We start from the raw sequence: 13,717 nt of genomic DNA, 5'->3' as shown, positions 1-13,717 counted from the left end.
TGAAAAGATTATGTTCCATGAAGATATTTTGTACATTTCCTATCATAAATATATTAAAACTTCAAGAACTTAAGAACTTCATTTGGACAAATGTATTGTATTGTATCTCGGCCAAATATTGTCTTATCCTAACAAACCATACATCAATGGAAAGCTTATTTATTCAACTTTCATAAGATGTATAATCAGTTTTTCATAAAATTGATCCTCATGACTGGTTTTGTAGTCCATGGTCATTTATATATATATTTTTATCTCCTTTTCCCCAAATACCCTTTTAAATTTTTAGCCCTTTATCATGACTCACTTTCTGGTTTCCCTCTTTTTTGCACTACCCATGATGACTCCCATGCTCATGTCATTTATTTTTTGTTCCATGCTTTTCCTCTCATGGTGTGTGTGGAATTGTTTAATTTCTGTGAGAGGTTCAGACAAACACAGAGTTCCACGGAAAATGTGCGAGTTCCCTTCCTCCTGTCCTGCCTAATCCAAACACAACTTCAGAGGAAGAGACGCTCCACATGTGGCTGCATGAAAGGAAACGCCGAACCTCGGGTGAAAAGACAACACACGAATGAAAATATCACGTCCCCCCCATCTTATCCCACACAGTTCCTCTGAAAAAAATCTCTTTGAGTAAAAAGAAGGCAGTTATATGCAAACGCCTGAGGACCGTGCCTCCTCGATATAGCCTAGTTCTTATGTTCTACAACTGAAAGCAGCTTCCACAAAATTAATGTATAGTTAAGCCTATCATAACAATGTTTTTGAGCACATTTTATGCTCAGAATATACCATATTTTAGCCAAGACTTGAACAACCATTCAGATTAGTTTGTTTGTCTTTTCTGCAGACACACACATCTCCTGGAAATCCTGTATAATTCATCCAGTCCGATGATGACTTTGAAACTCCTGGGGCCAGTTTTAGCATGGACACAGTTATTTTTGTGCCTGACCTTATTGAATATGTATTTGTAGGAGTTTCAAATTCAGATGCAAAATTTATAGGAGGAGAGTATTCAAATGAATCATGTAAAGCGTTTTACTAACGTGTGTTACTGCCAATTGTGCCATTAATTAACACCCCAGAAAAGCATGTCTTAAACTATTTTGCGCTTGAAATGACTGCAGTTATTGTTGCTAGGAGGAGGACCACAGAAAACAGACAGCACGTGGTAGAAGGGAGAGGGTTTTTTCCACACATATTAATTTATTTGGAATGCCAGAAGAACACATTATTCAAACATATCATTTGCCAAGCCATGTTATTTTTAATTTGCTTTGGGAAATAAAAGACGACTTGGAATCCTCAACTAGGAGTCACGCAATACCAGGTCTATTAAATTTTCTAGCAAACCTTTATTTTTTGGCCTCTGGTTCTTTTCAGCATACTGTGGTTTCTTTATAATATTGGTATATTGCTTTGGTCGATATGTAAATAAGATGTTGCGTCTGTGTTCTTTAATTTGTGCATTGTTAGTAAATCACCCACAGAAATATCCCCTCCCATCAGCCCTGTTTTGGAATTGCGCTCTCGCGATGATTTGCCCTGTTTAGTAAAACTGGCCCCTGAAGTGTTTCCACTTTTGTGTGCCATATGTATCAGACGTTCAGCCAGCGGTTTGTGGGCGTGACATCTGAGGCTGAGACTAAGCCACATACAACGAAATAGTCACTGGCCGTGTGAAATGTGCTTTATAGTGGGTGCACACCAAAAGCGAAGCAAATATTTGGATCGTGTTACTGTGTTCAAGATTTCCCGTTCCAGTTGAAATGTTTCAACTTGCGCGGTATACACATTTGAGGTGAATATCGCACGTTCGCAGTAATCGCATCACTCAATCCACATCATTCGTGTCGCCCAGTGCATCTATTCGCGTCTTTGCATTGACTTTGTATGTGATCTACTCCTGCAGTATATAAAACTTTAGAAAGTTGTTTCTCTCTCATTGCCTTTGTTTCCTCGCATCTCCCTAGACGTTTACATAAAGATGGCTGTTTCTATCTTGAGCTGCTGATGCATATGGCACAGTAAACTGGAAACACATTACAAAAAATAAAAAATCTGAAATCTGAAAAAAGAAAAAAAAAAAATCTGATTGGCTTACTTTTAGAGGATTTCCAGGAAGCTAGTTTGTTGTGGTCTTAACAGTCCACCAGGAAACAAAGACTGTGTTCACAAAAACTGTGGCAATGAGTGCTTCACATGAGCTAAATGCTGGAAGTAAGAAAGTTTGTAAAGGTCATGGTTAGAAAGATTAAAAGATGTTCAAGATTTTTGTTTGAGGCACTTAGTTAAACATACAAGAGACACTTTCACATATTTGCCTTTTGGATATTGGAAAAAGTATAATTTTCCAAGCTTAGCCAACCCACTTCGCAAGTGATCCTATTTTATTAGTTATATGTCCTCTCATATCTATCACCTGAAGATCAGGTGAAGTACCCTCACAAAATGGGGAATATGGGATATGGGATATGGGATATGAAAATGCTGACATTGCAGTGAGTGTGTTCGGGTGACTCGAATTGCTTATTGGAATAGCTGTTGACTTTGTTGTCTTTGGTTGTAAACTTTACAGCCATGTCCAACTAACTGCTTAGGTGTTTTTAATGCATATTGATGTGCTGTTCATTGCATTTATTTTATGCCAGATGAATGACGTATGGTTGCATGCTGGTCTGTTATTTTAGCAACATCTGTCTGCCCATAAAAAATATGTAGAACAAACACTATGACAGCCTCTTTGTGTCCAAATGGGCAGCCCTTGGCCACTTGTAACTGCTATAGAGCCCAGACCTTATGTTGTCAGACTACATGAGGTCTCAGCCTCAGACGTCACGCCCACGGCTAAACATCTGATGCATAAGGCACACTTAGCTGGAAACAGTTCAGGAGTTTCAAAGTCGTCATCGGATTGGTTAGATTATTCAGGATTTCCGGGAGACGCATGTGTCGTGTTCCTTCCCTTACGAAAAAGAAGTTAATTCAGGTGTGCTATTAGTATACTTCTTTTAAACTAAAAACAGGAAAGTATACTTTCAGTCTACCTTTTATGTACTTCTCAGAAATGTGCTTTATATACTTATCAGAAATATACTTAAAATGACATTTAAGTATACTTGACTTATACTTAGAAAAAGTCTAAATATACTATACTTATACTAAATATACTATACAAATATACTATCAGAGCTATACTTGTGCTCTGAGAATCTGTGTTGTCATTTTTATACACGAGAGATGCTATTACACAATTATACTATTATACTATTTTAACCACTTATATCCATTTCTTGTCTTAGTTTTGTAAAATGCTTTATAAACAAAGACAACATTGCTTACATATTGGACTAAGTTATTTATAATGATTTGTATGTTCAGATATTCATGAAACAAAATATATACAAATTATTACCTAAATAGAGACATAGTAGTATGCTTAAAGTATGATGTGAAGTTCACAAAAAAGTGAGTATGAGTAAACTTGCAGTATAAAACTACTAAAGTAGTAGTTTACTGAGACTATACTTCAAAGTGTACTAAAATGCATAAAAAAGTATTTAATTAGTAAACTATCAGTATACCTCTAAGTTCACTTTTAGTATACTTGCAGTACAAACTGAAAAGTACTGTTTACTACTGTTATACTTAAAGTATACTTAGAAGTATATTTATTTATTCGAGTTCCAGGTCCGGCAGGGATTGAAGGTGGTGGGAGTAAATAACCAGCGCTCTCTCTACCCTCAATACCACGACTGAGGTGAGTCCCTTGAGCAACGCACCGATCCCCCAACTGCTCCCCGGGCGCCGCAGCGATAGCAATATGGCTGCCCACTGCTCCGGGTGTGTGTTCACGGTGTGTGTGTTCACTGCTGTGTGTGTGCACTTGGATGGGTTAAATGCAGAGCACAAATTCCAAGTAGGGGTCACCATACTTGGCCACACATCACGTCCTTTCCTTTTCCTGTCTTGGCCATTCAAAGCGGCCAAAGTTCCAGCCGTCAGTCTGAAGGTCTGGCTAGTATTTTTTTATGAGATTACATTTCTATTTGAAAAATACATATGATGCAATATTCGAATTTGCCTAAATGTAAGGTGCCTTCTTTTTGGAAACGTCTTTGGGAGAAGTGATAATCCTTTAAAATGTTGCCTACTGGGTTGGACTAGGCTTCAGAACCAAGCTCAGTCACCGTTCAAAATAGTTCATAATAGCTTTCCCAAGTTTATTGTCTGTTGTTAATTTTATGAGTTGAATTATTAAGGCTGAATTTTTAGGGGTTTGGTTGTGTTTGTTCAGTCATGTCAGCACTCTGCTGCAGGACTTTTTAAAGCCTCTGCCTCTTAGAAGGAAGTCCCAAAGATCACGGGAGAAGGGGAGTGCAAGAACGAAGGAGAAAGTGAAGGAGGAAGAAATCAATGGAGAAAATTTTGCTGCAGGCTCGCTTAGTTTTATCTGCCTTTGAACGAGTCAGCTTTAATTTGACTTTGATCTCAATTTGCTGCCGCATGAATTGGCTTCCATGCGCTATAATGAATGGAGAGGAAAGTTTTCTGGAGGATTTTCCTTTTCCAAAGCTCTCTGGCTCTCTCTCTTTCATCATCTCTCTTTTCCCTCCCTCTGTCTCTCATACTCGGGCCCAAAAATAAACCCTCCAAAAGTGCCCTTTCTATTTGTAATTTCCTCCGATGGATCGAGACGGCTCTAAATCATCAAATTAAGTCGACTGAAGAGTCCTATTAGATATTTTAACCAAGCTAAAACTCTCCTTGAAGCCAGTGATTAAATTTGTTTATGCGTAAGTGCTACAAACCCGACTGAAGTTTGAGTCCTCCGCTGAAAGTTTCCCAGAATGCCTTTAGTAATAGTACAGAACGTCTTACTTAGGACATAAGAGAATAAATGAAAGCTGCTTAGCGCTCGAAGCTTAGGGGAAAGGACTTCTTTTTAATCTATCTTTTCACTCACACGCTCTCTCTCTTTCATCAGACTTTAAAGGCAGTCGGTTCACAGGTCTGCGGGATGAAACAGTCACAGACTTTGTTGAGATAGTCATAATTCACTGGTCTTTTCGCAGCTCCCAGCATTCAGAGGCTTCTACTGACCTAGGCAATTAAACACAGTGCTAGTTTGGGAATCGCTCCCTTACAGGCACTGCATTCTAGGTGCTTTATTCTAAAGGCTATGACATGATGTTTAGGATCAGCCTTCGGCTTTTGTTAGTCAAAACACGCGTAGACGCTCTCGCTCCCTCTCGGGAGCATGTACATTAATCTTCGTTGAGGCCCACTGCAAACACCCAGTTGTAAATGCATTAGTGAGAGGTTTCATGGCTGAATAGGGTGAAGAATGAGAGACAAAGTGTGGTGATGGCAGTAATAAAGAGATTGCTCTCAGATTCTCTCATACACACACAGACGCCTCACTTCCTTTCTCAAGGGAAGTAACAGGTTGACACAATGAACAGCTGGACGGATTCTCACTGACACCCCTCCCCGTAAACACACACACAGACACTCTGCTCTTGCCCTTTGCCTGAATTTTAGCTTTACACACTAGTTTATTCAATCACTATTGAGAAAAAAAGAAATTTAGTTACATTTAATTATCAGCTTTCTAATGATGATGAATAGTTTACACAAAAATTTAAATTCTGTCATCATTTACTTACTTTCTTCTGTAAAAGAACATAAGAAATTTGTAAAAATGTCATAGTGTTTTTTGTTTGTCTATACAATGGAAACCAATAGTCAACAAAACATTCTCTAAAATATCTTCATGTCCAATAGCTGCCTTTAAATTTATAAACAAAAGTTGTGTTGAAATGCTGTAAATTTCGGTTTATCCTGTTGATTCTGCCTTATTTTTCCTCGTGTAACACCATACAATACCTAAATATGAAATAAGATATTTAGTCATGAAATAACATATGTATGTTTTAATGTATATAATGTTCATAAACTGTGCCTGATACAAACAAAACCATAAGAAATTACATTTATTTTATGATTGATTTTTATTTGAAATCTCAAGACAGAGTGATGTACACAGAGGTGTTGCTTATAGGTTGTGTTCATGTTGAAGAGCTGCTAAAAAGCCATTTATTCACATAATGTTCATTCTCAAAAATGTAAAGGAGTGTAAATGTCCACATCATCACTTACATCAAGTCTGTGAGTTAAAACATGAGTTCACTGATGCAATAAAAAAAAATCTATCTATATTTAGTATCTACTATATTTAGTAGCCTACCTAGTTTACAGACTAACATATAGCTAGTTCAACATAGAATATCATGTAGGCTTCATCAAATAGGGTCAATAAGTAATCACCTACAACATTATAGCATCCTTCAAACAACGTCTTAAAGGAGACATATCATGAATTCTGACTTTTGGTGCATCTGTGAATCTGCCAACCCAGAAACTGTGAAAAGGACAACCCAGTAACTTTGTTTGGTAAGGCTTTTTCTGCAAGCATGTGAAAAAACAAACTGATCAGATTTCACTCCCCCGTGACATAGTAAGGGGATTTTAATATAATATTACCACCCCTTAATCTGCATGTTTCCACCCACGGCACCACCATTTTGTTTTAACAAGCGACAATGGTGTACCAGTTCTAACGCCATGGCAAAAGTTAGAGTAACGAATGTTAACTGTTTTGTCGTTAGCTGCACAGATGAGCACAGAACACTATTTAGAGTCCCAGCCTCAATGAACACGAGAAAGCAGTGGATTTATTGATTTATTTACTGTATATAACACTGCTGCTACACAGATCTAATATAAACATGCAATTTCTTTCCCAGCTGTTGACCTTCACAGACATAACCAACTGTTTTTGTAACTCATGTGTGGTTTTAACATAAACTTGTGTGTATTTCAGAGTTTAAGCACAATAAGACATGAAAGAGAAGTTAGTTTAGTACTCACATGTCATGTGACAGCCACTTTCTGTGTGTGCACATCAGATATATGTGATAGAGCCCTGCATTTCAGCCCGAGTCCGACGGTCCCCAACTTTTTTACGCCCCTAGGGCCAGCCTTCGGCCCTGTTTTAGGCGTCTCCTTATTTTTATATTTTAGACATCCACCAATTATGGTGATGAAAAAAATTTCCATGGTGGTGTAAACAACACAAGACTTCGCTTTCACTTTCGAGACCGGCTCGGAAGGCATTTAGTGTCAGCTGGAACAGTTCCACGTTCAGACACACGTAATAGGCTAAAGTTTGCCGCAAAGCACAGACAAAAGTTATTACCATGAATGCGCCGGGGGGAAATAGTAAGGAGATTTTTAAATTATTTATTAATAAACAAGTGTTTTTTGAGTCAGTGTCACAGGGATAAAGTTTCCGATCCTGACTCGCCATCTCCTCTTTGGATGTGCATTTAGAGAGAAAAGCATGTTTACAGATTAGATAATGAAACAGTTTTTGTTTTCGATTTGTTTTATTTTATTTCATTAAGTTATAATTTAAAGCTTTCTGTCATGTCTGTGAGGTATGTGTTCGCTGAGTTTCGGTTCATTCTTGTGAAACGCTCTTATTGAGATGTCAGAAAGCGCATCATGTTTGTGTTCTTTATTTTATAAAAGCACCGTTTGCAGCGTTTTGTTGATATTGTGAGTGCACACAAAAGTAGACCTGATGTTTTCACTTTGCCATTACATATAAAACTGAACTGTTTTAATAGCTGAAACAGTAGTATAAGCTGTTTGGGGAGAAGGAAGAAAAAAGACGGGTCGGACTCTGGCTGAGAATTCTGATAAGCTGTCGACACAAGGGCAGGGCTAGGGCCTGAGCATCTCGGGCCAGGGCTGGGCTATTTGAGGCCTGTACATGGCTTCAGAATGCGGTCAAAAAACTCTGCATCAGAAGTTTAAACTACAATATGGCTTTAAAATGCATGATGCCAAACAGATGTTTTTGGCAGAGTATCTGATGTACCAGCGGTGAGGGCACAGCCCTATTTTAGGAAAGGGGGCTGAGAGCAGCAGCTCATTTGCATTTAAAGAGACGTGCACGAAAACAGTGCATTTTTCTTCCTCTCAAAATAGGCAATTTCAAAATGATATAATAAATGATCTGTGGGGTATTTTGAGCTGAAACTCTCAGACACATTCTAGGGACTTCTTAGACTTATATTACATATTGTAAAATGGGGTATAACATGTCACATTTAAGGCTAGAATACTTCACAATTTTTCCCATATTTTTGCACCAATTTACAGTCTAGAGGATTCAATTCAATTCAATTCAATTCAAATTTATTTGTATAGCGCTTTTCACGATACATATCGTTGCAAAGCAGCTTTACACCAAATTGACATTTTTACAATATATGTAGTAGTAGCTTGATGCACATATGGCAGAGATGTGTGGTAAAGATCAATTAATGACGTAATCAAACAGACAAAGAACACTATAAATTAGTAGCAGAATTCGGTAGTGCTGTATGTTTTCAGGGTTGGCATCATCTGAAGTCCTCTGTGGGGTTGGCATCATCTCTTCTTAAGTGTTCTGGATCCACACTGGAGCTTGTGAATTCCTAGTTACCATGGGATGTCAATCCCATGGCAAAAACAGAGAACAAATAGGAACATAATTAGCGTAGCTGCTGTTCAAACTAAGAAAAGGAAGGTTTGTTAAACCAGAGCTAAAAGATTAATAATGAACATTTGATCAGATATAGCTGCAGGAAAAGTTTGAGATGCATTATTTGAATGCTTGGCTAAAAAGATGCGTCTTTAATCTAGATTTAAACAGAGACAGTGTGTCTGAACCCCGAACGTTATCAGGAAGGCTGTTCCAGAGTTTGGGTGCCAAATGTGAAAAAGCTCTACCTCCTTTAGTGGACTTTGCTATCCTAGGTACTACCAACAGTCCAGAGTTTTGCGACCTTAGGGAGCGTGATGGATTGTAGCGTGGTAGAATACTAGTTAGGTACGCAGGAGCTAAACCGTTAAGTGCCTTATAGGTAAGTAGTGCTATTTTGTAGCTGATGCGGAACCTAATAGGTAGCCAGTGCAGAGACTTTAAGATTGGGGTAATATGATCATACTTTCTTGACCTGGTAAGGACTCTAGCAGCTGCATTTTGGACTATCTGTAGCTTGTTTATTGAAGATGCAGGACAACCACCTAGTAGTGCATTACAATAGTCCAGTCTAGAGGTCATGAATGCGTGAACTAGCTTTTCTGCATCAGAAACAGGTAACATGTTTCGCAGCTTGGCAATGTTTCTAAGATGGAAGAATGCTGTTTTTGTAACATGAGAAATATGATTTTCAAAAGACAAGTTGCTGTCTAATATAACACCCAGGCTTTTGACTGTAGTGGAAGTAACAGTACATCCGTCTAGTTGTAAATTGTAAGTCAAAAGATTCTGTGTATTGTTTTTAGGTCCAATAAGTAATATCTCTGTCTTATCTGAATTTAATAGCAGAAAATTGTTGGTCATCCAATCTTTTACATTTTTAACACACTCTGTTAACTTCGATAATTCAGAAGTTTCATCTGGTCTTGTTGAGATATATAGTTGAGTATCATCAGCATAACAATGGAAACTAATCCCGTGTTTTCTAATAATATTACCAAGGGGCAGCATGTATATTGAAAATAGTAGAGGACCTAGAACAGATCCTTGTGGCACTCCATACTTTACTGGTGATAACTGAGATGACTCCCCATTTAAATAAACAAAGTGGTAGCGATCAGACAGGTAGGATCTAAACCATCTTAAAGCCTGCCCTTGGATACCTGCATAATTTTGTAGTCGATCTATTAGTATGTCATGATCTATAGTGTCGAACGCAGCACTAAGATCAAGTAAAACTAGCAATGAGATGCAGCCTTGGTCTGATGCAAGAAGCAAGTCATTAGTGATTTTAACAAGTGCAGTTTCTGTGCTGTGATGGGGCCTGAAACCTGACTGAAATTCTTCATAAATATCATTTTTTTGCAAGAATGAGCACAGTTGAGCAGATATAACTTTCTCTAAAATTTTAGACATAAATGGAAGATTAGAAATGGGTCTATAATTTGCCAGTTCACTAGGGTCTAGTTGTGGTTTCTTAATAAGAGGCTTAATAACCGCCAGCTTGAATGGTTTAGGGACGTGACCTAAAGATAACGATGAGTTGATAATATTGAGAAGCGGTTCTTCTGCCACAGGTAACAATTCTTTCAGTAATTTAGTGGGTACGGGATCTAATAGGCATGTTGTTGGTTTAGACACAGTGATGAGTTTATTTAACTCTTCCTGTCCTATAGCGGTAAAGTACTGTAGTTTTTCTTTGGGTGCGACGAAAGAAGTTGACATATTAGATGCAGTATAATCTACACTGGTTATTGTATTTCTGATGTTATCTATTTTATCAGTGAAGAAATTCATAAAGTCATTGCTATTAAACTGTAAAGGAATATTTAGATCAGGTGGCGTCTGGTTATTTGTTAATCTAGCCACTGTGCTAAATAAAAACCTTGGATTGTTTTGGTTATTTTCTATGAGTTTGCGGATATGCTCAGCCCTAGCAGCTTTTAAAGCCTGTCTGTATCTGGACATACAGTTTTTCCATGCAATTCTAAAAACTTCCAAGTTAGTTTTTCTCCATTTGCGCTCAAGATTGCGAGTTTCTTTCTTGAGGGAATGGGTATTACTGTTGTACCATGGCGCAATACGTTTTTCTCTAACTTTTTTCAATTTGATGGGGGCAACAGCTTCTAACGTATCGGAGAAGATGGTGCCCATATTGCTAGTCATTTTGTCTAGATCCTGTGTATTAAGGGGTACACAGAGCAGTTGAGATAAATCAGGCAGGTTATTTGTAAATCTATCTTTGGTGGCTGGAACAATAGTTCTGCCAAGACGATAACGTGGAGCCATATAGTTAATATCAGTGATACGCAGCATGCACGATACAAGGAAATGGTCAGAAACATCATCACTTTGAGGTACGATATCTATATCAGTAAGATCAATTCCATGCGATATAATTAAATCTAGCGTATGATTAAAACGATGAGTGGGCCCGGTGACATTTTGCTTGACTCCAAAAGAGTTTATTAGGTCAGTAAACGCAAGTCCTAACGCATCATTTGTATTATCAACGTGAATGTTAAAATCTCCGACAATTAGCACTTTATCAAAATTAACCAATAGTTCTGAAAGGAATTCTGCAAATTCTTTTAGGAAATCTGTATATGGCCCTGGCGGTCTATACACAGTAGCTAAAACAAGAGATAGGAGAGATTTCTTTTGCATATCTGGCAGAGTAACATTAAGCAAAAGTATTTCAAATGAATTAAACCTGTATCCTGTTTTCTGAGTAACACTGAGAATATCACTATATATTGTTGCAACACCACCACCACGACCACTCTGACGGGGCTCATGTTTATAATAGTAGTTTGGTGGAGTAGATCCATTTAGACCAATATAATCATTAGGTTTTAGCCAGGTTTCGGTTAAGCAGAGTACATCAAAACTATTATCTGTGATCATTTCATTCACAATAACTGCTTTCGGTGCAAGTGATCTAATGTTTAGCAGCCCAAGCTTTAAAAATGGTTTCTGTTCGTGTATTTTGCTTTTTTCTGGTTTAATTACGATCAGATTTTTCTAGATCCTGCATTAAATTTATGTTTTGATCTCACTATTCGAGGAACAGACACAGTCTTTATAGATTGGACAGTGCAAGTACTATCATTTAAGCGTTCAGAACAAAAGCCATCGTAGCAATCATTTGAGAATGTACTTACTAGTCAAATGGAGCGTAGCGTCCTGGAGATGTTGTCCGACAGCAGCTCCGCTCCGACTCTGCTGGGGTGCAGGCCATCAGCACGGAAAAGCCTAGGACGTTCCCAGAAAAGATTCCAATTATTAACAAAGAGCAGTTTCTGTTCTTTACACCATGTCAGTAACCATTCATTTAGAGCAAGAAGTCTACTGAACTTTTCGTGCCCACGTCGATACGTGGGAAGCGGTCCTGACACGATGATCCTCGTCGCGGGCGACGTGCTGCGAACCGTCTCGATCAGGCTGCTGAAGTCCCTCTTCAGAACCTCCGTCTGCCGCAGCCTGGTGTCGTTCACCCCCGCGTGCAGGACGATCGCGCCGACGCTCTCGCCGTCCTTCAGGATTGCGGGTATCTGCGCAGAAACATCGAGAACGCGAGCACCAGGAAAACAGTGGGTGTGGACTTTACCTTTAGCTAAAGTAGCACGTACGTACCGGACAATGGAGTCTCCGACGATCACAGCGTCGCGTTCCGTCTCGCGAAGGGGAGCGAAGCGGTTCCGGGTGGAGATCTCGAAGACCGGAGGCGGCGGAGGGGGCGAGGTCCTCGGCCGGGGCCTGGCTCGCGTCTTCCGCTGCTGCTGCACCCAGGGTCCGTGGTGTCCCGGCGCCGGAGTGAAGGACATCTGGGAAGATCGCGTCCAGGGTGCACGGGACCTGTGCAGAGAAGCACACGGAGTAGAGGTGGTCAGAGTGTTAGTATCGCGCTGTATAACGTTACTCACCCGGGAGGATTCCAGAGCGGCTCTCCGCTCTCTCAGCTCGGTCTGCCGCACCAACAGCTCCTGAATCTGCTTCTCCACGGCCTCCAGCTCGAGCTGCAACGAGTGCAGCTCGAACGTGTCCTCACCTGCACTCAAAGGTGGACACAAATTCGCCATTTAAAGCAAGTAACAGTGAGTAAACAATGGTAATGTGTGTAAATAGTGTGTAAACAATGCAAGCAGGATTAGCGGCAACCACGCTGGTGCTGCTAACGGGCTATAAGCTAGCAACTCGGGAAATCAAACAAAACTAGTTATAACAAAGTAATCCGGATGTTTTAGTTGTAAAATACAACAGGGGGTATATTCACACGTTATAAGAAACGAAAATGATGGTGTATAAATTTGATTTTAAATTGAAAAACAGACAATAAGAAATCTACTTAACGGAGCTCAAACTCTACACGTGCGACCTAATACTGAACTTCTGAAAAAACACAGGCAAATCACTAAGTCACTAAGATCAAGTCCTAAAACTATCCTAAAATGGCTGTTGCCGGTTATCTGCCTCGGAACAGGATTCAGGATTCAGGATTCAGCACTAGTTTCCAAAAATCAGAGCCAGTCTACAGATACTGAGCAACCAGAGTTGACACATTTCATAGAAAATCGCATAGTGTATGATGGCCACAGATTGTGATTTTTTTTTAAGCTTCAGACTTTGATTCCATCCATTTGGAGGAAAATATCAAATATGCCTAATATTTTTCATTTGTCATGTGTCTCCTAGCAACAAAGTTTGTGTTTCTGCATTAGCTTGTGTTCAAAATGACTTGCAAGTAGTGTGTGATCCTCAGTTGTTTAATGCACGATGCCCAGTTTTTCTCTGTAACCACTTACAAAGTCATCAATGATGCCTAGTGATTTCAAATCTGTTGAGATTCTAGTTGTGTAGTGCATTTTAGCCTTTAACAAAAACGGAAAACCTTAACAATCACATAGCAACATTTTAAAATTTGTATGAGCATCAGAAAATGTTAAAACCTAAAGGTGCACATCCTCTTGTGTGTCTGTATGGTAATAAATATAGTCTTTGTCTATATGCGTTGGTGTTAGAAGATCTGGATTATCTGAGAGGCGAGTCAGGGGTCGATTGCAATGAAAAGGCCAGCATTTCAGTATAGGGAGAAAGAGAAGGACTCTAATCTAA

General features: G+C 39.1%; 1 protein-coding gene and 1 pseudogene across 1 annotated transcript; one reads left to right on the top strand and one right to left on the bottom strand.

Moving 5' to 3' along the window:
- LOC127170214 (HLA class II histocompatibility antigen, DQ beta 2 chain-like) overlaps window positions 1-3,748 on the top strand; it is a 28,954-nt pseudogene extending 25,206 nt beyond the window's left edge.
- A 4,509-nt stretch (window positions 3,749-8,257) lies between these two features.
- On the bottom strand, window positions 8,258-13,467 carry LOC127169908 (uncharacterized). The gene is made up of 6 exons (XM_051117583.1): window positions 13,408-13,467; window positions 12,956-12,980; window positions 12,529-12,653; window positions 12,239-12,460; window positions 11,767-12,156; window positions 8,258-8,555 (listed from the first exon to the last, which is right to left on the bottom strand). The coding sequence occupies exons 1-5, from the start codon at window positions 13,465-13,467 to the stop codon at window positions 11,770-11,772; spliced, it is 819 nt and encodes a 272-aa protein (XP_050973540.1). The 3' UTR covers window positions 8,258-8,555; window positions 11,767-11,769.
- Between the last annotated feature and the right edge of the window lie 250 nt (window positions 13,468-13,717).

Source organism: Labeo rohita, chromosome 8 (assembly GCF_022985175.1).
Source record: "Labeo rohita strain BAU-BD-2019 chromosome 8, IGBB_LRoh.1.0, whole genome shotgun sequence".
Taxonomy (NCBI): domain Eukaryota; kingdom Metazoa; phylum Chordata; class Actinopteri; order Cypriniformes; family Cyprinidae; genus Labeo; species Labeo rohita.
This window is presented reverse-complemented; position numbering and strand designations above follow the sequence as displayed.

Bases quoted from the DNA above. Each gene is read 5' to 3' on its own strand.
- LOC127169908 (XM_051117583.1), bottom strand. From the start codon at position 13,467: ATGCACTACACAACTAGAATCTCAACAGATTTGAAATCACTAGGCATC. The intron at 12,461-12,528 runs GTGAGTAACGTT...TTCTCTGCACAG, and splicing joins CCGCTCTGGAATCCTCCCGG to GTCCCGTGCACCCTGGACGC. The intron at 12,157-12,238 runs GTACGTACGTGC...GTTTCTGCGCAG, and splicing joins GTCGGAGACTCCATTGTCCG to ATACCCGCAATCCTGAAGGA.